General features: G+C 51.0%; 1 protein-coding gene across 1 annotated transcript; it reads right to left on the reverse strand.

Moving 5' to 3' along the window:
- Nucleotides 1-161: 161 nt before the first annotated feature.
- CSF1R (colony stimulating factor 1 receptor) lies at nucleotides 162-20,071 on the reverse strand. Its single transcript, XM_041481847.1, has 21 exons — nucleotides 19,877-20,071; nucleotides 15,155-15,400; nucleotides 14,089-14,373; nucleotides 13,220-13,356; nucleotides 12,367-12,526; nucleotides 11,319-11,508; nucleotides 10,225-10,340; nucleotides 9,849-9,969; nucleotides 8,957-9,147; nucleotides 8,260-8,372; nucleotides 6,678-6,804; nucleotides 6,091-6,195; nucleotides 5,657-5,767; nucleotides 5,329-5,491; nucleotides 4,615-4,721; nucleotides 4,357-4,472; nucleotides 3,481-3,603; nucleotides 3,250-3,361; nucleotides 2,857-2,956; nucleotides 2,188-2,293; nucleotides 162-1,716 (listed from the first exon to the last, which is right to left on the reverse strand). Exons 1-21 carry the CDS (start codon nucleotides 19,923-19,925, stop codon nucleotides 1,585-1,587), a joined length of 2,910 nt encoding a protein of 969 aa, XP_041337781.1. The 5' UTR covers nucleotides 19,926-20,071; the 3' UTR covers nucleotides 162-1,584.
- Nucleotides 20,072-23,500: the final 3,429 nt, after the last annotated feature.

The raw sequence follows: 23,500 nt of genomic DNA on the forward strand, positions 1-23,500 counted from the left end.
AGAAAAGGCACAAACTGCTGGATCTCTTCTGCATTTGCCCTGCTTTAGGAATTGCACTTGCTCCAGAGACTGCTGCCATGTGCCACATGGTGACTTGTCACATGTCCCATCATCACAACTGAAATTACATTCCATTATATCCATGCACAGGGACTACTTCAGAGCTTTGAAACTTTGCTTTTAATACATTTTTGTGTTACACAAGAATGAGTGGTTTTGAGAACTGGTGCTGAGGAACAGAGTTGCAGGGTGAGTGGGTAGGCCAGTGCATCACCCATGCTCTGAGCTGTTCCCCTCTGAGAACAGTCCTTTGAGCTCTAGGAGAGACTCATTTTGTTAAACATACTTTATTTTTTTGTAATGCTGACAGAGTTACATTAGCTTTTCATTTAGTAAGGAAGAATGAATCACTTGGTGTTAGCATAAACCCAGGTTTAATAGAATGAGAAATGGCCCACAGTGAAATTGCTCAGAGTGTGACAAAGGCCACCTGCAGTGCAGTTGTAGTTTCCCTGAGCCCTGTCAGTTGCAGTTTGCCTGTACCTGGAATAGAGATCCTTTATCCACTGAGTCAGGTGAAGCTGAGAAGGTTCTTTAGCTACTTCTGGTAGGTACAGAGGACTGGGTGGCCAGGGCAGTAGTAACCCTGAGCAAGAGCTAGCTGAGAAATAGGTTGAAGTGCATTAGGCCCTAGCTTATGAAAAAAAAAAAAATCACCTCAGCTGTACTATTAAAAGTACATTAAGGAAATTTAGTACGAGTCTGTAATAGTGACAAAGGCAGTGATTGCTACATGCTCAGTAACTCAGAAGTTCTGTAGGATATGTGTAATGATGATCATTTCTAGACCTCTTTAAGCTGCCATTCTTTCTTGGATGGGGGTTGTGTTCAGTGCTCTCATGGAAGAGCACTCTTTTCTGCTGTATTTTACCTGAGAAAGAACTGTCCTTCTGTCCTGTTAGTGAGGCACAAGTTCACATAACCCTGGGGCTGGCTCTGTGGCTCACTTCACCCAAACACCCCCTGCAGAAGCATCAGCTGCAGAGGTGGATTGCATGAGGAAGTGCAGGGGTTAATGCATATTTAATGCTATGTAGAAGCTTTGCCTATTTCTAAACACACTGCAATTTCCAGGGTCAGACTGACAAATGGAAGAGAGCAGAACCATCACAAAAGGGAGTGTGTGGAGTAGTTCCAGTGCCCAGACATATTTCAAGATGTGCTTATAAAACTCAAGGGTTCAGTAATGTGAGTGACACTTGGAAATGTCTTACTTGGCTGTGACTAGTATTTTTTAAAAAACTACAAAATCCAAACTCCCACAGCCTTCTCTGGGGTGTGGGGAGGCAGCTGCTGGGGACCTCTGTGTACCTTGTAGAGATGGAGCCTGTTACCATCCTAACAGCTCTATGCTATGTGTGAGATAAGACTGGGGACCCCAAGGTGTCTTCTTTGCTCTCCTTTTGGTGAGAGAGTCCATAACACTCACACTTCAGAAAGCACAGAGAAGGCCAAGCAGAACGTGTCTGTGTCCTAGGGTGAGCTCTGGAGCTCACAGGATCAGCCCCAGGGTGAAGGTCCCACCTAACAGAACTGGTAGTTGTTGCCCTTGAGAAGTGGCTGCCCACTCTCCTCTTGCTCACAGGACTCCTCACAGCAGCCAGAGGTGTCACAGCCACTGTCTTCTTCAGCACTGGAGGGGAGGTTGGTGTAGTCCTTGAAAGAAAAGGAAGAGACACAACACTGAGTGTGTTTTGGTCCCTTGGTGGATGTATGACACCTGTTCCTGTGTGGGTGACCAGCTGGGGCTGTGCTCACTCCACAGTACCACCCTTTGCTGTGCCCACAGGACATGGCTAACAGGCAGGGCAGGCATGTGCCTGTGCTTTTGTGGACAGCTAGTCCTGAGAGAATGCACAGCAAGTCCAGGGGAATGGGGCAGGGTGCAGTGCTGGTAGTGTATGACTGCCTGTCACATTGAGGTTTCTGTGCTTCCCTGTCCAGCCCTCTTTGGCTGTGGTGGGGAGTGACTTAACCCTTCAGCTGGATGCCTCTCTGCACTTCCCACCAACATTACACTGCTCCCATCAGCTCATGGGTAAGGGGTATCACAGAACACGTGTCCAGAAGCTGTGTTCATACAGGGGGAAAGACATCCTCCCCCTTCTGCTCTCCAGAGGTCCTCACCTGCTCCTTATGCACCTCCAGCTCTTTCTGGATGAAGCAGCCAATCTGGTCGAAGGTGGGTCTGCATGTGGGCTCCAGGCTCCAGCACGCCTGCATGATGCTGTACCTGCAGGGCCAGACAGGGACAGGGAGGTTGCATGGTGCTGCTGCAGGGGTCTGCAAGCCCAGGCTCCTCCCTGCAGCACTCTGTGTCAGGGACACTGAGCTGAGCAGTCCCTTCTTCCAAAAAACCCATGGTGAGTGCAGTGCTCCAGGGAATGCTGAGCACTGGAGAGGATGGAGCAAACTAATCAACAAGAAGCTTCATGCCATCAAGACTTCAGGCTTACACTCATTACCTCCTGTAGCCTACTCAGGCTTGTCTTCTCATAATCATAGAGTCAAAAGATGCTAACTAAAAAAAGAAGAAGAAAACCCCACCAAGTTCAGGCATGTAGACATGTAACGTGAGTGTTTTCACCCTCCTGTCCCTAAACAGGAGATGCTGGATAGACTGCCCCAGGCTTTGTTTTCCTACAGGAGCAAGGAGCAGCCTGGTAGGATCCATCCTTAACCTGGGAGCAGCAAGCAGAGCTGTGGACAAGGTCCCTGTGCCATGTCCCTGCCTGGTGCCATGAGGCAGCTCCAGCCCCCCTGTTGCTGCTGTGTGAATCTCAGTGCATCACTCACATTTCCAAGGGAGCGAAGTCAGGCCTGGCCATCTGGTATCCCTGCTTCACCATGCTGTAGAACTTGCTGTTCACCACCATGCCAGGGTAAGGGCTCTTCCCTGTGACAGTAAAAGGAGCAGAGGTGGCTCTCAGACCACAGTGTTCAACACTCCAGCCCTGAGGGGTGGGAAGAGGCAGCCTGGAGCATCACCAGGGAGGCCTGAGTTAGAGAAATGATGTGGGATTCTTTGTTTTGAATGGTCCCTCTGGAAACATAACAGTGTTTTACAGCCCTGATAAACTTAGATTTTTGTCAGCCTTCCTCCTTTCTTGGAAATTTTTCTGCAGCTACATTAGGGCAGTAGTGAGCCACGGAAAACAAAAGAAGTTTGCGAGCTTGTTTCTTTCTTACCAAGGGAGAAGATCTCCCAGAGCAGGATGCCGTAAGACCACACATCACTCTGCACTGTGTAAATGCAGTCAAAGATGCTCTCTGGGGCCATCCATTTCACGGGCAGGCGGGCCTGGAAGAGCAGAGAGTCCTGCAGACTGGGACAAGCTGGCAGCTTATGCTACACCCTGTCTGTCCTTTCCAGCCCCTCCTACCCTTGTGCCTTCTCTTGTGCCCATTTTAATTACTTACATTGCCTTTTACAACATAGTTGGAGTCATTCATGATGTCCCGGGCCAGGCCAAAGTCACAGATCTTGGCTACCCGTCCATCTGATATGAGCACATTCCTGGCTGCTAGGTCACGGTGGATGCACTGGGGAGAAGAGACCACAACTGAGACCCAGTCATTGGCCCCCAGCAGTCCCAAAAAATTCCCTACAGCCTAGGCCTGCCACCAAAACAATGCTTGTAGGGGCAAAGGAAACATGTACTGCTTGAAGAGCCCCTGTCTGAGGCACCATGTCATGTGCAAACTCCGTGTTTGTAGCTCTCTTTCAAGCACTTCATTTGCAGTGTTAAGACACTGTGACATGTTGTGCTCTGTTCTTTAATAACTCATGGGGCTGTCATCTTCCCCACAAGGGGAGGGTCAGAACCAGGGGCTGTTGACACTGTCCTCATCCCTGAAAGAGTCACAGGGTGACTGTCACACTCTGAGCCAGCTCTGGCAGTCAGCTCAACAGCCACTTTCAGTTCCTTGTCCCTGGGGTAGCAGGGACACCGCCAAAGCGAGAAATACTTCACAACAAAGCTCCTGACCTCGTGTAAAAATGGGAGAAAATGTTGAGACCAGCATGATGCACAGCCCTGGGTTCCCCCTGTAACGCTGCCCTCCCATGATGGCCATGGGAGAGCAGGGCTCTGCAGGGAACACCAGACACCAGGGCCCAGCCTGTCTGAACCCAACAGACAGAGCAGACAGGCCCATGTCCAGCAGCAGCTTGCTTGAGCTTGGCTACCCCATCCAAAGACATCCCAAGCCTTCTGCAGCCAGGGTGGGTGGCTCTTGGCTGGACTGGTGTTGCCCACTTGGTGCGCTGGGGGCAGTGTTCCTCTTGTCACTCACGTTCTTTGATGCCAGGAATGCCATGCCCTGGGCCACCTGGCTGGAGAACTGCAGCAGGTCAGAGAGATTGAGGGGACGGAGATCCTCCCTGGCTTCATCTTCCTCCAAGCTTCTTCCTGAAATTCAAAGCAGAGATTTTGATTTGCTGCAAAGCCGGTGAGAAACACAAACTTTGGCACGTTGTGGTTCCCAGAGCTAAACCAGACAGGATGGCCAAAAGAAGAAATCAGAAATCACAGAAATGAGCCTTTGACTCACCCCTGACTTGCGCAGAATCTGATGCTGCTGAAGATGATGATGATGATGATGACACAGGCCTCATTTCAACATAAGTTTCCAAACCCTGGCTTGAAAAGCCACTGTCACTGGGTAAGAACCAACAGAGAGGGGGGCAGGCTGTTAGAACCCTCCAGCAGTACTTTCTGCCCTGCTCCATATCCACCAAGAGGAGAAACCACAGGCCTGCCTGCAGAAGGTGACTTAGACAGGGGCATGAGGGCAAAGGCAAACTAGAAGCTGATTCAGAAAGGGGACCTGGGCCCTCTGTTATGGGGCTGTACTGTTCCTTCTTTTTAAGGGTAATGGGGAGCAGTCAGCTCCATCCTACCAAATGCATGTGCCCAATAGTGCAGGAAGCAAAGTTTTGTTCCTGAATTGTGGAAGGACAGAGAGGGCTGAAAACTACATTTATTGTGGGATATTCAGTGGCTGCTGTCAAAGTCCTTCAAAAACTTGGAATTATAACCAGGTCTGAACACATGCAACCCCAGTGGCTTTTACATCCTGGTATCCTGCCTGTCCCCAGGCCTTTGACCTTGATCTCTCCCCAGTACAGTGCTCTTCACACTTCTCCCAGTGAGCACCCAGGCCCTGCATTGCTCAGCCCTGCATGGCTCAGTCCTGCATTGCTCAGCCCTGCATTGCTCAGCCTTGCATTTCTCAGCCCTGCAGCCACCCGAGCTCTGCTCCTACCTGCGGATGTATTTTTTCTCTAGCTCAATGTTTTTGTAATCAGCAGCACTGTCTAAAGAGGTGTCCAGGGCAGAATCCTGGATAATTATGGATTCAGTCTTCTTCCTCAGGAAGTTCAGCAGATCTCCATAGCGACAGTACTCGGTGATGACAAGGATTGGGCCTGGGAGAGCAGCAGAGAGGGTTCATTAAGGAATGCTGTGACCTGCCCTGAGGATTGCTTTCCCTGGGAGGGCAGCAGAATCCACCCAGCTCATCAGCTCACACTGTGCCTAGAGGAGGGGCTCTGCCAGGGGTCTGTGGGGGCAGCAGGGCTGGGGGATCCTACCTCCACAGGTGCATGCCCCCAGCAGGTTCACAATGTTCTCGTGGTGTCCCAAGTGACTCATGATCTTCAGCTCAGACATGAGAGCCTCCTGCTCATCCCTGTCTGCTGATGCTGTGGGGTGAGAGAAGGATTGTGTGAAGGAGTGAGGGAGGGACAAGGGGAGATTAAGGGAGAGGACAGAAAAAGGTGTAGACAGAGTTATGGAACAAAAGGAGGAAACACAGAGTGAAAACTATGTCCTCTAACTGTGCCTCTGGCCTCCCCTGTCCACAAAAAAGGCAGTAATGTGATTCCAGCATCTGGTACTTGGCACAGAAACAACTTTAAAAAGTAGATGTTGCAGCCTGTGATCACCAACATGTGGTGAACACACACTACATCCTGCCCAGAGGAGCGTGGAGGATTTCAGCCCTTGCAAGTTGCTCTGTGCTCACACTTTAGCATCTTCACAGCCACTTTGAGCACCGAATCTTCTTTGCCCAGCCCAAAAGCTGTGGCTTCTACCACTTTTCCAAAGGCTCCTGCTCCAAGAGTTTTTCCTGCAGAGAGAAAAAAGTGTACTTTTAAGATATTTGATAAAGATTGAGAGCTGTCCTGCACACAGCCTTGAGAAGGATGTCTGCTGGATGGGGATGCCTGCTGGCCTCACACAAGATGACACATCCCTTAGTCAGGAGCTGGCAAACATCTGTGGGGAACTCTACTGTGAGCAAAGGTGGTGTGAAAGAGGCCAGCTCCAAACTCTGCCTCACCAAGGCTGTGCCTTAGGAATGACCCCACCTGCAAGAGGAGGGACATGACCCCTGCAGCCTTCCTTGGAGCAAAGGAGGAGGGAGGCAGGCTACACCCTGCCACTTGCCATCCTGTGGGGGAGAGAGCAGCAAGGCCTGGTTAAGGATGCTGCTGGAATGTCTGGATGCAGCTTTGGATATCACCCAGAGCTTTGGCTCTGACTCCTGAAGCATTTCAGCTCTCTGATGAGCTTCATGCCACCAGACAAGCAGCAGGGAAGGTTTCTTACCAAACTGGAGGTTGTTCCTTGGAAACTCCCATTTTTCATTGTATGGCAGCTGAGTGGGATCGATAAAGATGTAATTATTGCCCTCACAGGCCTCAATGATCTTCCACCTCACCTGGTACTTGGGTTTCTGCAAGGAAGAGACTCCAGTTACTCAGTGTTTCCCAAGCTGGGAGGGTTCCCCAGCCCCAGCATCCACTCAGGCTCACTCTGCAGGTGCAGAGGGAAGATACAGATTTCAGCCCATCAAATATCTTTTGAATCTGGAGTGAGTGAGAGAGGCTTTTTCTGGACAGCCTGGACTCTTTGCAGTTATGAAGTCCTCCCAACTCAGCTGTGACTGAGGGAGGCTCTCTTGCCACTGGAAGCAGCCTGTTGCCATCATTTGTGATGGCAGAGCTGGGAGATCCAGCGTGTCCCACCAGAGCAGCGGCTGACAGTGCCCAGCTGGTGCTGGAGGGAGATGTCCCCACTGTGTCTCCTTCCTTGGACCCCTGGCTGCTGAGCACAGCAGAACAGTGGAGCTGGCCCACCCCCACTTCCCTTACAGGGGTAAAACAAAAAAGGAGAAAGAGAAGTAAGAATTTCTCTTTTCCAAGAATGTCATGGCAGAAGTAACCAGGCAAGGCAGAGAAGCAGAGCTGGAGTCCTTGAGCAGAGAAGCTGGTACTTGTCTGAGATAGGTAACCATATTATTTATAGACATGTCCTGCTTCTCTTGGGCTTGCAAGCCCTTCCAAAAAGCTATTTATTTCAGATCTGTGAAATTGATTACACATTGATCCATCTTTCTCTGTCTCTGGACCACTGTCCAAGGGCAGCTCTGCCTGCTAAGCTGTAGGTGCTTGTCTGAGAGAGGGCTCTGATGGATCTTCTGACAACCAGCACCAGAACTTTGCTGCAAAATCTTCAGCCTTGATAGGTTGTCAAAGGAAGGGTGCCAAAAGGGAGAGATGAAAAACAGGAGATGTTCACCCACTGATGAAGCAGAGGTGGCTACTGATTGGTTCAGTTTGTGGAAAAAACAGAGAAGGAATCCAAATGTTGGAAATGAGCCTTGTAGAGAAAATGGGGCAAGTTCTTATATAAAAATAGTGACCAAGTCTTCCTGGAAACAAACTTCTTCTAACACCATCCTGTTTCCCTATAAAAACAGTTTTTTTATAAAGCAGTGAGCAGAATAAAAAGTAGATGCAAACTGCAAACCACCTTTTTTTTTTTTTTTTTCTCCCTTAATTCAGCCCGTGGATTTGTGGGGACCAGAGCAAAACCAGCAGCTGCAACTGCCAGCACAGAGTGAGCACCTGTGTCTGGCACCAAACAATAACCACACTGACCTGTGGGCTACAAGGCTGAAGGACCAGGGCAGGGGAGGTATTAATACACTGGGCTGGGTGCATGAGCTTTGCCCTGCAGCAGGAAACTCCAGGTGGAATCTGGGAGGCAGGGGAGGTGAAGGAGGCAGCTTGTCTGGTACCTCCAAGCTGAATGGTCCCTGGGTCCCTGGCCTGGCTGCCAGCAGAGGCTGTGTGGCCCCTGAGGCTGGGCAGCCCTCACAGCCCTTGCCCTGAACAGGGAATCTGACCTGGTTGTACTTGTAGAGCAGGAAGAGGAGCAGGAGGAGCAGCAGCACCAATGCACCTATGCAGGTGGAGAGAACAGGGCTGAACAGCTTGTTTGGAAGGGCCACAACACTCCCTGGAAGAGGAAAAAAAGGAGAATTTGTAAACACTCTTATTTTAATCCCAACTCTGGGAATATTTTGCCCAGCTATTTTCTTTGGATTCCTCTGTATGCCACACACTGCCCTCAGCACACCCTTCTGGGAACTGCTGGGAGCTGGGGGAAGGTCTTGATGCCAAACTCTTAGGCTGCAGTGGTTCTCCTCATAGCCCCCTCTTTCCACACAAACAGCACCAGGTGCAGGTCAGACTGATTGGGGACCAAGATCTGTGCAGCAAGAACAGCCCCACCAAAAGATGCAGACCTTGTATTTTTGTGGGCTGAGAAGCTGCTGGATGCACCATGCCCTGGAGCTGAGTCCTGCAGTTATAAGATGCTCATGGTGTGGCTCAGCCTTTGGCTCCAGGCTATAACCCAGACAGAAATTCCCACACAGCTCTCAGGACTGGCAAATGCCAAAGCCTCACACCTGTGAGGGTAAAGGGCTTGTGGAACCTGCTTCAGCTGTCTTGCAAGACAATAGGGATATACATAAAGGATGTAATCTCAAAGCCCCCACATCCTCCCCCACTCTGCCAAGCTGATGGTTGGGATCTTACTGGTGATGGTGAATGAGTGAAACATGTCAGAGGTGTTCCCTTCCCCGTTAATGGCCACGCAGCAGAAGGTGAAATTGTCACCCAGCTCCTTGAAGGGGATGATGCTCTCCACCTCCACCTCTTGGAAGGGCAACACATTCACCACCTGGGGTCTGGAGTCATTGTGCATCAGTCTGTAGTCCTCGCTGTACCTGCAGGGATGGCAAGAGGGGACAGTGAGTGCTGCTCTGCAGCACAGCAGCTCACAGCTGAGAGGGGCCTGTGCCAGACTAGAGAGGAGACACAGGGAATTAGGCTTGCAGCTCTGTGAGATGTGTTACTCTATGCCCAATTAAAGATCTCTCCCTGAACACCACAGCCCTGTATAGACAGAGCCACGAGTGCCTTTATGAGGCTCAGCACTCATAATTAACACTTCATGTGTTCTGTCATCAGTCCCTTCACTGGGGCTGGTCCTGAGACACAACAGCCCTGTCCAGGCAGCTGCAGTTGATTCCTGTGGCTCTGTGGCTCAGAAAACCCACGCTCTGCAGAGCCACCGACCTGTGCAGGTCCCAAAAAGATGACAGGGCCAGCCAGGATGTACCTCTACAGCAACCTACACCAGGGCACCTCTCCAAAGGATCCATATGTTCCTTGCAAAAGCATGGGGAGAACATGAATCATAGGTAGACAATCTCTTCAAGCTCAGGACTTCAGGAACAGAAAGTGCCCCCTCTTCTCAGGCAGACCCCAAGAACCTCTTTTTTCCAGCAGAGCAACATCCCTGTTTTTGTCACTGGGCAGGCTGTGCTGTATTGCCTGCCCAGGAGCCCAGGTGGTGCTGCTCAGTGAATGCCAGGCAAGGGCTAGGCACAGCTTGGAGGTGCTCAGTGCCCTGGGCAGCTCTCACCTGTCGGAGTGGACGGGGCACTGGTACCACTCGATGCGTGGGGCAGGGTACCCGATGGCCATGCACTGCAGGAGGCTGGAGTCATTGGCTGGCACCTTGATTTTGCAGACCCTTGGAGAAGCTGTTGGGGAAGTGACAAAAACAGTGAATGCTGTGACCAGAGGAAAAGCACATCTCCCATGCTCTGGTTTCCTTTCCATGCATGCAACAATAAACCAGAAGGAATCCCTGTGCTACACACAGGCAGGTTTGGGCTGGGTCTGTGTGTCCCGTGGCTGCTGAGCTGGAAGCAGGCTGGTACCTCAACCAACTATTTTTTTCCAACTGGGAAGCAGTCCCAGGGGCAAGCAGGGTGAAAGGATGGACAAGCACTTACATTTCAGAGAGATACTGAAGGTAACTGATTCGTTGGTCACACTGTGGAAGGCATAAAACGTGTAGAGCCCTCCCTCTCCCTCCTTCAGGCGGTTCAGGGAGAGTGTGTTGCTGTACCTGCTCACAGAGAGAAACACTGTGAAGAGCACACAGGCCTTGCTCAGTGGGGTGCTGCTGCTTCCTGTGCTCTGGAGCAGTGAACACTTCCAGCTCTCATCCCAGCCCACCAGGGAGCCTGCCAGTTGCTTTCCTGGGGGAAGTAGGGAGGGACTGATCATCTCTAGGGGAAATACCTGCCATTAAGTGCACTTCAGCACTTCTGAAGGGCTACAGGTGAGTGAACACTCAGAAATAATTTGACATCTAAATTATCGCCTTTCAAGGCTCAGGAGATGGATCCTCCTGCCTCTGGCAGAATGAGTTTCTCCATGAAGCCCTGCTCCCCTCTGCCCCCAGCCCATTTCTCAGCCCCCAGTGCAAGAAAGAGTTCACCCTAAAGCCATAATTTTTGCCAAGTGGCGCAGTTCCTCTTGTGGATTGTTTTTTGTTTCTAAGGAAATGAAAGGGGAATTGCCCAAACCCCCAACAAATGAAATGGTTTTCTTTCTATCTCCCCTTGGTCTCAGTCGGCTGTAGGCTTTGAAAGAGCAGACCTGTACCCTCTGTTAGATCATATTCACACAACAATGTTTGTGACATGGGGCTCTCAGTGCCTCTCAGTGCACACTCTTTCAACCTCAGAGCAGGGGATGGGTCCAAGGACCAGTGAGGGAATTAAGCTTTTTTTTTATTATTTATCCACTCCTGCAATTTCTTCTGGCAAGGAGAGTGCAGAATTGAACAAGCAGATCACAAACGTGATGCTGACTTCCACAAGGCTTTCTAAAGAGAAGGCCACCAGTTCAGAGAAGGGTGGTGTCCTCCTTGATCTGATCATACTGTGGTTTCCTAATAATACTGGAAAGAGAAAACAGAAATGCAGAACAGTTTCCCTCTTTAAAACCAGAGGGTTTTCTGCAGAATGGGGCCTGCCTGTCTCAAGGAAAGCTCTCTTGGAAACATGCCATAGTAGTGTAGAAGACAAAGAGCACGTACCAGTTGTTTCCAGAGATCATTTCGCCCTTGAATATGGTGGTTTTAGAGTGCTTCAAGGGATTCCTGTGTTCCCAGGCCCAGTGGAGAAGTTTTGGGTAAGCCTTAATGTGGACCTGCAGCTCCACACTCTCTCCCAGAGCAACCTCCAGGCTGGTGGCTTGCCCTGGGGTCAGGTGCACGTAACCTCTCTCTGCAGGGTGGAGGAGAGCATGACTGTCAGCAGGCATGTCCAGAGACCTGGAATAACCTTACACCAGCTCCATAAATGGATCATTATGGGAAAGAGCAGCCTCAGCTGGGAGACTGCAGGAGGGAATGAGACATCACACAGGTTATGTTCCCAAAGGAGTACTCTTAAATTATTTCTTTGTCATGGCACCATGGATTACGCTGCCTAAGGAGAGCTAGAAAATCTTTGTGAAGTCTCTGAGGAAAGAAGTTGTACATGCTGTATCCTAAGAAGTGACGAGGCTAAATAGTATCTCCTAATTGTTTAGAAAAGATAGGCCCTTTAGCTAAAATCCTGGCCTCTCACTAGGAGATAACTCAGACTGAGACTTCCTTCTGAGCTGTGGTATGCAGCAGCTTTGGATCATCAGCAAAGTCCAGCCTGTGGGCTGTAAGGGTGAATTTTCCATCTTGAGATACAAACAAGTGTGTAATAGACCAGAATCCCCTGTGTGGATCTGTGTCTGGAAGAGACCAGATCCATACTCTGCTCATGTGGCTCGTCCTTCCTTCTAGCCAGCCTTTCCTCGTCTTCCAGCACAACCTTGCCCCACTCCCTTTTTACTGTTTAAATGCACAGAGACTGAGAGGAGCACTCCAATTTTTCATCCAGAGCCCAAAACATGTCCTGTGGCCCCTCAAGATACAAAGGGAATACCAGTTCCTTTCCTAGCAGCTCCATAGTTCTCATGTAAGCCCTCAGGCACAAGTGAGAATTATGTTTCCAACAAAAAATCTAGGAAGAGAATGGAGGCAGAAGCAGCAAATACTCAAGGCTACACATGATTCAGCCCTACTAGGTTTTTGGGGAAGTACTCACCTACTACCTGAAGCATGGTCGAGGCATTCCTGAATCCTACTGAATTGTTGGCTGTACAGATGTACTTCCCACTGTCTTCCATGGTCACAGCTGCAACGGACAGGGTGTCATTGATGAAGTAGTTGCCATTTTCAAAGTCAGTCCTTTTAGTTCTCATGACCTGTCAGGCAGAGAGCAGGGAATAGCACATGCTGGGAGAGCAGAACAAACACATCTTGCCTGCCCTGGGCTAGAGAACTCTCTATCATCCCTCTCACCCCTGAGAGCAACCTCTGTGGAGACCCAGAGGCACTTAACCCCAAGGATCCAGGGTAGATATTCCACAGCAGTTAGGTTGTAGCTATTGTCAGCCTTCTGACTGCTGCTTGGCCTTACACTGTGTGATCCAAACATGCCTTGTATGTTGTTTCATCTCCTTAATAAAGGCATCAGTTATAATAAGGACTTCTACCAAACCCCATCTAACCATCTAGCAGTTAGAAGTCAGCATCATAGAGATTTTGAAATGTATTCCTTTTCTTCAGACATTCTTTTCTCTGGAGAACTCTGTCCTGAAAATGTTTGCTGCTTTATAAGCCCTGGCAGGGCTGGGTGGAGAAATGTTGCTTTAATAGGTACTGTGGCTCCTGTCCAATAAACTCAGCTGAAACAACACATTCTCATCCATTGCAGAACTGTTCTGACAACAGGCAGGTGTTTCTTAATCCTGTGTCATCCCAAAGAAAGGATATTCAAATTTCTACAGCTTGACCAGCTGCTTTGGTTGGGTGGTTCAAGGTTTTGCTGTGGCTCAGGGCAGTTCTTACCACCCTGTGTTCCCCATTTTCCAGGAAAACCCCACACTCCAGCTTACTGTCTTTGCTGCTGTCTCCCATCTGATGTCATACTTGTGGGAGGGAGCAATCACTCTGCAGGTGACTTGGAAAGGCTCTCCCACGATTCGCACATGCTCTGCAGGGTCCATCATCACTGACACAGGCTTCTCCAGTGCTGCTCAAAGGCAAGCAGGGAAAGATCCAGTGTCAGCCTTTCCAGTGATCCCACGTGCTCTGGAGACTCCCCAGGACCTGGCTGCCTTGGGTGGTGAGGCACAGGTTGCCCAGAGAAGTTGTGGATGCCCCATCCTGAAGCGTTCAAGGCCAGGTTAGGTGGGACCTGAACAACCTGATCTAGCTGGTAGCATCCCTACCTGTGGCAGTGAGCTTGGAACGACATTTTCAAGGTTTATTCCCACCCAAACTATTATATGACTCTATTCTATGATTCTACCTCCTCCTTTCCATCCTCTTTAGCCTCTTTACCTCCTGCCTTCCCCTTCCCTAGAGATCCCCACTCCCTTTTGAGCACATGTCTGTGGGAAGCAGTTCAGGGGGGGAGAGCACAGCAGTCAGTGGGTAGAAAAGGAAGGAGAAGCTTTTGCCATGGTTACAGATGGAGCATTGGGGCCCAAGGACTTGCAGAACATTGGACAGATTGGTGAACAATTTTCTCTGGTCTGTGACAGTGCCTGCAAAGATTTAAAGACTGCTGAACCCATGCAAACCCACCCGAAGGAAACAATTTGCCAGAGGCCGATGGAAATGGCCTCCATTAAATAACCTTTTGAAACTGCAGGTTCAGAAGCTCTTTCCTGCCACTGGCAAGGAGCTTTTCCTTAACTATCTACTGTGGCCAGCTTAGCTATTTGTGGCCCTTAGGACAGTAACAATCTCTGCTCTTTACCTTCTTCCACAACCAGTCTTATTCTTGATGAATTCTTTATTTTTCCATTTATCTGTGCTTGGCATCGGTAATAACCTTTATGCTTGTTTTGCACATTGTACAGTGTTACTCCTCTCTCAGCACTGAAGGAGTAGTTGGTCCCAGGTGGGAGAGTAGAGGCATTATCCATAATCAGAGTCACACTGGATCCGTACTCGGGGGCCGTGATGAGACAGGGGAAATCAACATTCCTGCCTTTAATTCCCCGGACCCGGAAAGAGGGGATGTACCACACATTATCAGGATCTGCAGAGGAGACAGGACAGGCTTGTGAGAGGGGTCAGAAAATGCACTGAAGCTGAGAAACAATTCCAGCAAGGGCAAGGCTCCAGCCCTGCTGCCCAGTGGGAGTTCGGGGCTGGGGCAGCCCTGCTCAGCGCCTGCCTGACTCAGCCTCCAAACACTCACATGACAAACCCAGCTCCAGCTAATGCCTTTGAGGGGATCACAGCAACCAGCTCACAAATGTCCATGGATAAGGGAGGCTGAAAATATGCATACCTCTGATTAAACTTTTAAGATTTACTTATGAGACCTCCAGCTTCCCTGCTCAGGGCAGCACTTGTGGTACAAGGGAAGGGGTGAAGTCAAGTGGTAGAGCTACCACAGCACAGCTTCTTCTGGGATAAAAGAATATTTGGGGTTCAGGTCATGTTGTGAGGATGTAATTCATGTGACTCTCTCCCTTATCTGAGATATTGGCAATAGGGTTCTCTGATTTGCAAATCTCACTGCTCATTACAACACTGAACAGACTGTTTTTTCAAGAAGGGAAGCCACAGCAGAAGGAGGGAGAAATTCACATATATGTGAAAGAGTTCCACATATATGTGAGATGTAGCTCTGTACTTTATCCCAGTGCTTTAACCATGGGCCCCATTTTGTGTGGGCTCACGTGGCTGTGGCTCCACCAGGAGCCTGCACTGCTCCCCAGGCACACACACAAGCACAGCACAGCAGAAAGGAGATGTGCAGTGCTCCCTGCAAGGAGGCTGCTCTGCCAGTGGGAAGAGAGAAGCAGGGTTACCTCTCACAAACAGGTGGATGGCTGCAATGCCCTTGTCACTGCTGTTGACATAAGCACAGCTATAGGTGCTTGTGTTCCTGTAAGTGGCCTTGGGAATACTGAGGGTGCTGGTGGTGTGGTTACTGAATGTAACCTCTTTGCTATTCCATGCAACTTCAGACTCTCCTGAGCAGTGCAAGAGGACTGGATCACCTGTGTTGACAACCAGAGCAGGGAGGTCAGGGCTGATCACTGGAGATGCTGAGCCTGCAAGGGAAAGTGAGAATACAAAAATTATCCTTAAAGATTCTCCTTTGGAGTTCACACTGATGAGAATGGAGTAGCTCAGCATCAGGAAAAGGCTGAGCTTGGGATTCAGACTGGATTTTTGGCTCACATCACTCCACCCATTCTCTGTCCCACCAGACCCATATGGCCTGATGCTCCAAGGAATTAATTTCAGGGAAGAAACACCATCCTCCACAATTCCCTGCCATTTGAACATTTAGACAACTGGGACAGGAAAAACAATCATCTGGAGCTGATTAGGGCAATTGCCAGTTTGGCAATTGTTCCTGCTGATTTTTTGCCACTTCTTACAATAGTTTTCCTTTTGTGGCAGAGCTGGAGCTGCTCTATGAACTGGGTTAGCACATAGCATCATTTGGTGGCATTTAAGCCAAGTTTGGTGCATGGGGCTCTTTGTTGCATTGGTGCTGAGATGAGCTAGAACAGACCTGGAAGGCTCCTGCAGAGCAGGAGGTCAGTGCATATCATTTGGGGAAACTGGCTTTTTGTTGCCAAGTACTGGATTTTGAAGGACACTTCCTCATGGGTATCATGGAGTCACACACTGCATTCTCCTCACAGACACCAACAAAACATTATGAAACGACACAGCATTATTATTATTCCTATTTGGGAGAGGAAACTGAGGCATGGAAATGCTAAAGAGCTGATGACAGCCCATAGCTGCAGTCGCTCATAGAACACACCAGTCCTGCAGACACCAGCATCACAACCAGCCAGAGTTCTGATGCATCTCTGCTTTGAAGATGCCTGCTCTGCTGGCTGAATAAAGGGGAACCAGGGTCCTACTCCAGCCTGAGTGTCAGAGGGAAATATTTTTTCCCTGTTTTGCCCTGTCAGCGAGTTCTTTGAGTCACCTCCTATATTTAGGGTGGGGGGAAGTGCAGAATGAATCAGTGCCACAGGGCTGGGGAAGAAGTGGTGCAGCCACCCCACACCAGGCCCTCAGGGAGGACAGGAAACACATTGCAAATGGCTATCTGTGCTTGGGGGGCTCTGCACCCCCTTCCAGCCCCTGTCCAGGGCTATTCTCCCACTTCTGCTTTCCTTCCCAGTCACTAACCCAGCCTTACATCTTAAAGGGACACACACCCTCATTCAAATGATGCTAACCATAAAGGGAGCTGTGCAATTTATCAATTCATTGCTCTGCAGGCAGTGATCTTCCTGCCATGGACACTGGCCCTGTAAGAGCCAGCAGAAGCACAGCCCCATCCTCATCCACCCCTGATCTCAGCTCTTTAGGGCAGGAAGGCAATGCCCAAGGTACAGCTGTGTCTCCTGGGCTACCAGCTGTGCTCAGGGCTGTGCCATCCAGAGCCCACACACCAGAGCCCAAAGAGCAGCATTTAAGCCATTATGGGCTGATGGCTCCCTCCATGCATTGAGGTTGAGAAGACCCTGGAGAGCATTGCTGGTGTGTGTCAATGACACAGTGGCCATGGGGAAGCTCAGACAAGGCCCAGATTAAACTCACCAGCCCTGTAGGGAGAAGCAGAGAACAAGAATCTTTGGAGCATGGAAAATGTGACATTTTATCTCCCTGTTCCTTTTTTTTTAATTACTTTTATCTTTCTGTGGAAAGAGGAGAAGCCCAGAGTGGAGAAAAACATATCCCAGAATAATTTACAAAGCTACATTTTCCACATATCTGAGGCAAAACATTCCTCCCTTTTTGCTAAGCTGTGCTTTCTAATGGGATTTGATATTTCTGTTGCTTTAACTCTTTGTCACTGGATCCCTTTCCCTCATCTACTCTCTGCTTTGGCTATCCATCCACATCCAGGGTTTTGGCACCATTTCATGGGGAAAATGACTCTTTTTGCAGGAGGACAAGGAAAGAAAACAAAACGAACAGGAGTCATCTCACTGTGCATCTTTGTTGTCACCAGCTTACAGGTACAACTGAGGTGCTGGGGCCAGAAAAGGCTTTGGGCAGGTGCTCTCCAGAACAGTGGGGAAAAAGCCTTCAGGCTGTCACTAGAGACTCACAGCAACTCTGTAAGCACCACACAAGTGGAGCAAGGACAGACAGACAGAGACACCAAGTGCAGGACAAGGCGAGGGGAAGGTCACTAAGCTCCCACTCCTTCATGTGTGCTGGGGGATGAGTCAGAGCAGTGGGTCCTTTTCCAGAATGGGGAAGCAGGGCTGCTGGGGAGGCTCTCTCCCTGCTGACCACTGTGCAATCTTGCACGAAGCCCGAGGATGTCTCTCTTCTGCTCTCTAGCAGCTTCCGCAGCACTGCCAGTAACTGCTGGCCAGAGGTTTTACCACACTTGGGTTGTGTAACCATGACCTCTCCTTACAGCTGCAGACTCTCCCTGCCTCTCCTGTGCCAGCCAAAACATTGCTTTCCTCTGCTGAGCATTTGGTGAGGAAGGAGAAGTGAAGGCTGGTATGACAGAAGTGTCCAGGGTCCTTACTACAGAAGCCAGCCACCAGGATTTTGAGTCAGTTCTGGGGAGTAACTGGCTAAGGTCCAGCCCTGAGAGGGGCCCATACCAGACCTGAGCTCCCTTTGTCCCATCCTCAGAGATAGCAAGGATTTCTGAGGACCCCAGAGTCACCTACAGTATCTGGGGAACCAGGGATGTGTGCTCATCACAGCTCTGCTTGGGGCTTCTGCCTCAGAGGTTTAGGTTACCCACAATAAGGAAACAAAACCCCCAGGAATACATCTCAAGATGGCCAAGAACACAGATACAAGATGATCAAGCTTAAAACATTTCCTATGCTTGATCTGAGCCCCTTACCCTCCCCCAGCAAGAGCCCAGATCACAACAATCACATTACTCAGCCCTGGGCACTCACAGAAGGTGCCCTTGCAATCCAAGAGGCAGGAGAAGGAAGCCAGGCTCTGGCTCCAGCTGGAGGCTATTGCTTTGTAAACCCTTGGCATGGTGCAGCTTTGTGCTGCAGATGGCCAGCAGTGCTGGTACCCAAACAAATGTGTGTCCTACAGCCTGGCATGAGAGACAGTGCCTCGTGAAGATGTCACAGCTGGTGATCTGCCACTGGCCAGGGGCTCAAGGAACCTTTGGAGAGATCCTAAAAGCTATAGTTATGATCTCTCACAGATCTGCATTAGACCTTCTAGTCCTTATTATCATAAAAAAACACAAGAAATTAAAAATCCTGAGGCCTTCACAACCCAGTTCCCAGCACAGCAGACCTAGACAATTATGCTCAACATATTGCAAATGTCATTTGAAGTGAAACAACAAGTGAGAGGGATGCAAATGTCCTGGGCTGTAAAGATAAGCACTGCAGTGGCCCAAGCAGGATTCACTGCCTGTCACATGCTAAATGCTTTCCCCACAGGCTGTCCCCTTCCAAGGAGGACTTCACACCACAGTCTCACTGTGTCCCAAGCATGCTCAAAAGGAATATCAAGGTGAGTGCCACACAGGACCTGAGAGGTTCCCGGCACTTCAAAATGCAAGATTAGTAATGCTGGTTTCCAACTCTTGGGTTGTAAACCTCAAAACAAGATTAGTGACTCTTTTTTGAGGTTGGTGGGTTATCACTTCTTGGCCATCTCTGCAGCCTCAAAAAACAGGCATGCTCACCTTTCCCTTCTTGGCTGGCTGAGTTGTTTCCATCACACCCTCGCTCTACAGCCCTGCTGTGTGTGCCAGGACCACCACAAACCAGCAATCCTCAGACACTCCAGCTGGGCATGAGGTGCTTTGGAAGGTACCAGTGCAGATGATTTTCCTGACTCCTTCACCTGCAGACCAAACACCTCCAGCTCCTTCCCCATTTGAGCAAAGTATTACTTTGGAAAGAGCTTCCCTCAGGACACAGTTGCTGCTGAACCATTCCTTCATCTTAAACCCTGTCCAGACCCAAAGAGGGGGAAGTTTCTCTTTCCTATCTCCCCAGAGCTGGGGCTCTCCTATGCTACGTGCACCTCTCCATCCTCCTTGGCCTTACCCTAGCAGGGCTGCAGGCAGCCAAGGGCAAGCCAGGCTCCAGAGCCAACAGAGCAGCAACACACCCTCTTCCCACCTTTCCCTCTTTCCACCACTGCCCTCCCTCTCTAATTGCAGCTAGCCCTGGATGACCTTCAGAAAGCTGCTACAGCCAAGTCTGCACTGAATTCCAGCACTGGTGTCTCTTCCCTGCATCTTCACCTTCTGCCTACCCACGCCAAGGATCCTTCAACCTGCCCACAGCAGTGTCCACTGCATGCAGCAGCAAACAGGGACCATCCCAGCCCACAGCAGCCTTTTGGGACACATGGCTGGGAGCCCAGCTTCACCCTCCACCTCCAGGAGCTGTGAGTCTGGCAGTCCAGCTCCAGCACAGCCCCGTCCCCACCAAGGCCATCACCAGAGAAGGAATGGAGCACTCACACCAGACACCCAGGAAAGCCTCACCACATCCCACAGCTCCCCTGGAGTGACGCGAGCCTTTGGGAGTACTCACCATGCCAGAAGCCAGCTGCAGTGAGCAGCAGGAGGAGAGCAGGGCCCATGTCCCCAGCACCGTGGTGTCCCCAGCACCGTGGTGTCCCCAGCACCGTGGTGTCCCCAGCGTGGAGCCGATGCTGCTGGAGGATCCTCTCGAGCTGTGGGTGCCTGTTCTCGTGGGCACCGTCGCCAGCGCTCCCTTCTCGGGAGCTTCTCCTTTCTGAGCTGACCACAAGTTACAAATTCCCTATTTTGTTTGTTTTTGAAACAGGGGGAAAAAAACCAGGCCGTGCTTTGTCACGTCACCAGTGACAAGCCCCGCGTGCACACCCTGCTGCAGGGTCCCCCTCAGGTCTCAGAGAGGAGTCCATCCCCAGACTGGCAGGGCCCACTGCACCATGCTGGGGTTTGGGATAATCCTGATGTTCTTTGGCTTCTGCCACTCCAGTCCCCAGGGACATTTATAGACTTTTGCCCTGCATGGGGACACACAATGTCCCCATACTTGCAGGCAGTGGATTCCATTTCAGCAGGACAGGTTTCACCTCAGGCCCAGTGGCTCATGCTGGCTTTGGGACCTGAGGACCCTCACAGGACATGGCAGACTCCTCACAACAGGCCCACAAAGGCAATTCAGCCTAGGGCAGCTCCCAGGTGGGAAAAAGCCTGTGATGATGCCAAATTATTTTGTGTAACCAAAAGTGCGATCCCTGGTGTAAAGAGGGGTCCTGAGGCCACACAGGATCACCCCCAAGCCCCATGCCAGCTTCACCAGCTCCCTGGCAGGGAGGCTATTGGAGTCCAGCATGCAGACCCCTTCTGGCTCCTGGCTGGGCTGGGGGCACAGGAGACCCCTGCTCTCTCCTGTCCAAGTAACCTCCAGTCCTGGGGCCCAGAGTGACCCTGTCACCAGCAGGCAGCCACAGGGCTCAAGCACAGGCCCTTCCTCCCCCAGAGCCCAGCCCAGCCAGCCATCCTGCCTTGCTGCTGGGGAGGCTGCTGCAAGCTGCTCTGTAATTGACAACCTGGCAGGCACCTTGAAGTGGTAATTATACTAATTAACTAATTAGCAATATTCGTAATTGAGAAATCAGACACTTTGTTAACCCTCCACTGGACTGTGGGCCTTCCAAAACAGGTGTGAGGGAAGGCTTGAAGTCAGCCTGTTCTCCCAGGGGCACCCAAGTCAGCAGGATTAGCAGGTCCTGTCAGACACGGGGTGCTCTCTGCTCTGTCTCTGCCTAACCTCAGGCTGCAGCAGAAGTTCAGGGCTGTTCACAGCAGCCCTGGGCTGGGAAGTGACAGCCATCACCTGATGGTGCTGGAAGGAAGCACAGGGGAGCAAGGTCCAGGCTCTGCCAGCTGCAGCCCCAACAGCAGGGAGGGGACAGGAACCCCCCAACAAACCATGGGCAGAAAGAGAAGGTTGTTCCAAAATATCTGCACGGAGATGGCTGTTGAATCTGCACCTGTAGTGCCCTGAAAGCCTCCACAGCCTGCAGGGGAATGGGCTTCTCCAAAGGGGGCAGCTAGAGAGGCACCAGCCAGACAAGGACCTGGGGCCAAGAGGTGAGAGCATGGCTGACTGTGCTGGAGATGACTAAGAGTCATGGGAACGTGGAGAGCTCTTGGTTTTGGCCAGAAGGATGGCTAGAGAGCGTGAGGGAGTCCAGAGAGAAGGAAAGGCAGCTTTTGGCCAAAGAACGTTTCCCCTCAGCAGTTTTTCCTGGCAGGATGTAGGGAAGAAGAACATGAATTAGAGGCAGCATGGTGCTCTGGGGGGCTCCTGCCCAGAGCTGGGGATTGTCAAGCAGCTGGGCCACAGGAGATGTCTGCTTGATTATTCTTTCCTCCTTTCAAGCCAAAGGGGCTTTTTAAAGGATGTTTGTTTCCCTCCTTCTTCTTTTTAAGGCTTTTTTATTTTTTTTCCAGGAACAAATGCCAGCTCAGAGAGAACTGACTCACCAATGTGAATAAGTATTAAACCAGACAGGTTTAATAGAGAGAAGGGAAACAATCTCTCAGCCTTCCTTCTTCTCTTTGAGGGGGCCCCTTGCACAGCATCTCTGCTGGCAGTGTTCCCAGGTGACAGCCTGGACTGGGCACACCTGGGGATGCTCACTGGGACAAGCTTGGGGTCCCTCCCTCTTTTGTGTCCCTCTCTTCCCCCTGCACCCCAAATCTTATGTGCAAGCAGCAGTTCAGCCACAGGAGTGCTGCTGGGCCTGCAGCTCTGAGCACAGGGCAGGGATGCTCTCAGAGGAGCTGCAACCTTACTTTGAGCAACTTGAAGCCCAGGAATACCTGTGGAGGCCCTGCTGTTTGTGAAAGATGGGGTGAGACTTGCTCAGTGCCTGGTAGAGTGGCTGGGGAAGGGGAGGCTACTGTGAGCCCTGGCTGGGAGCACTGGGAGCTCAGCTGTTTCCCAGGCTGGGAGCCCTGTGGGACCCTAGCACTGAGCACAGCTGGCTGTGGTGCCATGCCTGCCTGAACTGCCCTGCAGCACTTTCGGGACACATGTGAACACCTGTGTCCTGTTGGTGCTGAGCTGTGGGTGCCCCACAGCTCCAGGGTTTGTCACTGCAGTCTCTGCTTCCCTGAGCTCTTCCACGGGGTGTCTGTCTCATCACTGGAGAGGAGACTTGTTTTGGGGTGGGGGGAAATGCCCTGCTGGGGGTCCCCATGTTGGCCTGCTCATCTCCAGCCTCAGGACCCCTCTCCAGCACATGCTGACATGCAAAAGGTCTGCTAGGTAAGGATGAGTGGGAGCCTGCAGGGTTCAGGGCTGAGGTCTGTCAATGCCCCTCTCTGCTTCCCCCCTGGCCTTTGATGCAGCCTCTCTGGACCAAAGGGGATTCTTTTCCTCCCTGCTGATTCAGCTCCTGGAGAAAAATGCCCTGACTGAGCCGTGCCAGGTGACTCAGAGCATATCTGGGGAGAATCAGCCTGAGCTGGTCAGGGAGGCTGCAAAACTCCACTCTGGAAACATGAGCAAAGGCAGCAACCAGGACAGGCAGGAGCCCAGGAAAGGCTGGAAAGGGGAGCCTTGCTGGAGCTTGGACCTGCTTGCTGCTGCACTCCATGCCTCTGGGTACACAGGGAGTGTCCAGGAGCTGAGGGAGGCACAACTGTTGCCAGTGGGGGCTTCATCATGTAGCCAGAAAACAAGGTCAGCATTGATATGTTTTAACCAAAACCCCTCTTTGCAGCAACCTTGGGCTTTCCAAGCACAAGAGTGGCTCAAAGAAGGTGCAAACATCTCTGCTCTGCAGCTTGGGATGGATTTTGGAGAAGCAGTTACATTTGAGAGAGAGGAGAAAACTTTGGGCAAGACTCACAGGGTGCCTGTCTCTCATGTGGCTGGGGCACCTCAGTGCCTCTGGAGAGGTGACAGGAGCAGAGAACACGTAGATCTGAGGGAGTGGTGGTGTGGGGAGCCAGGATTTTGGAGTTGCATCTTTTGAGGGTATTAGCAAATTCCTCATCCTAGAGGGAAGGGAGAGCTGGGCAGGGGGAGCCCTGTGTGCTGCAGTGTGGCTCCTGCTGCTGCCCTGCCCTATTGCTGCCTCCAGGCCCTCCCAGTGCCCTGAGCTATTAAACTAGGTGGAAAAATCAGTGCTGTGGTATCTGCCATCTCCTT

This window comes from Pyrgilauda ruficollis, unplaced genomic scaffold (assembly GCF_017590135.1).
Source record: "Pyrgilauda ruficollis isolate IOZ18807 unplaced genomic scaffold, ASM1759013v1 scaffold57, whole genome shotgun sequence".
NCBI lineage: Eukaryota > Metazoa > Chordata > Aves > Passeriformes > Passeridae > Pyrgilauda > Pyrgilauda ruficollis.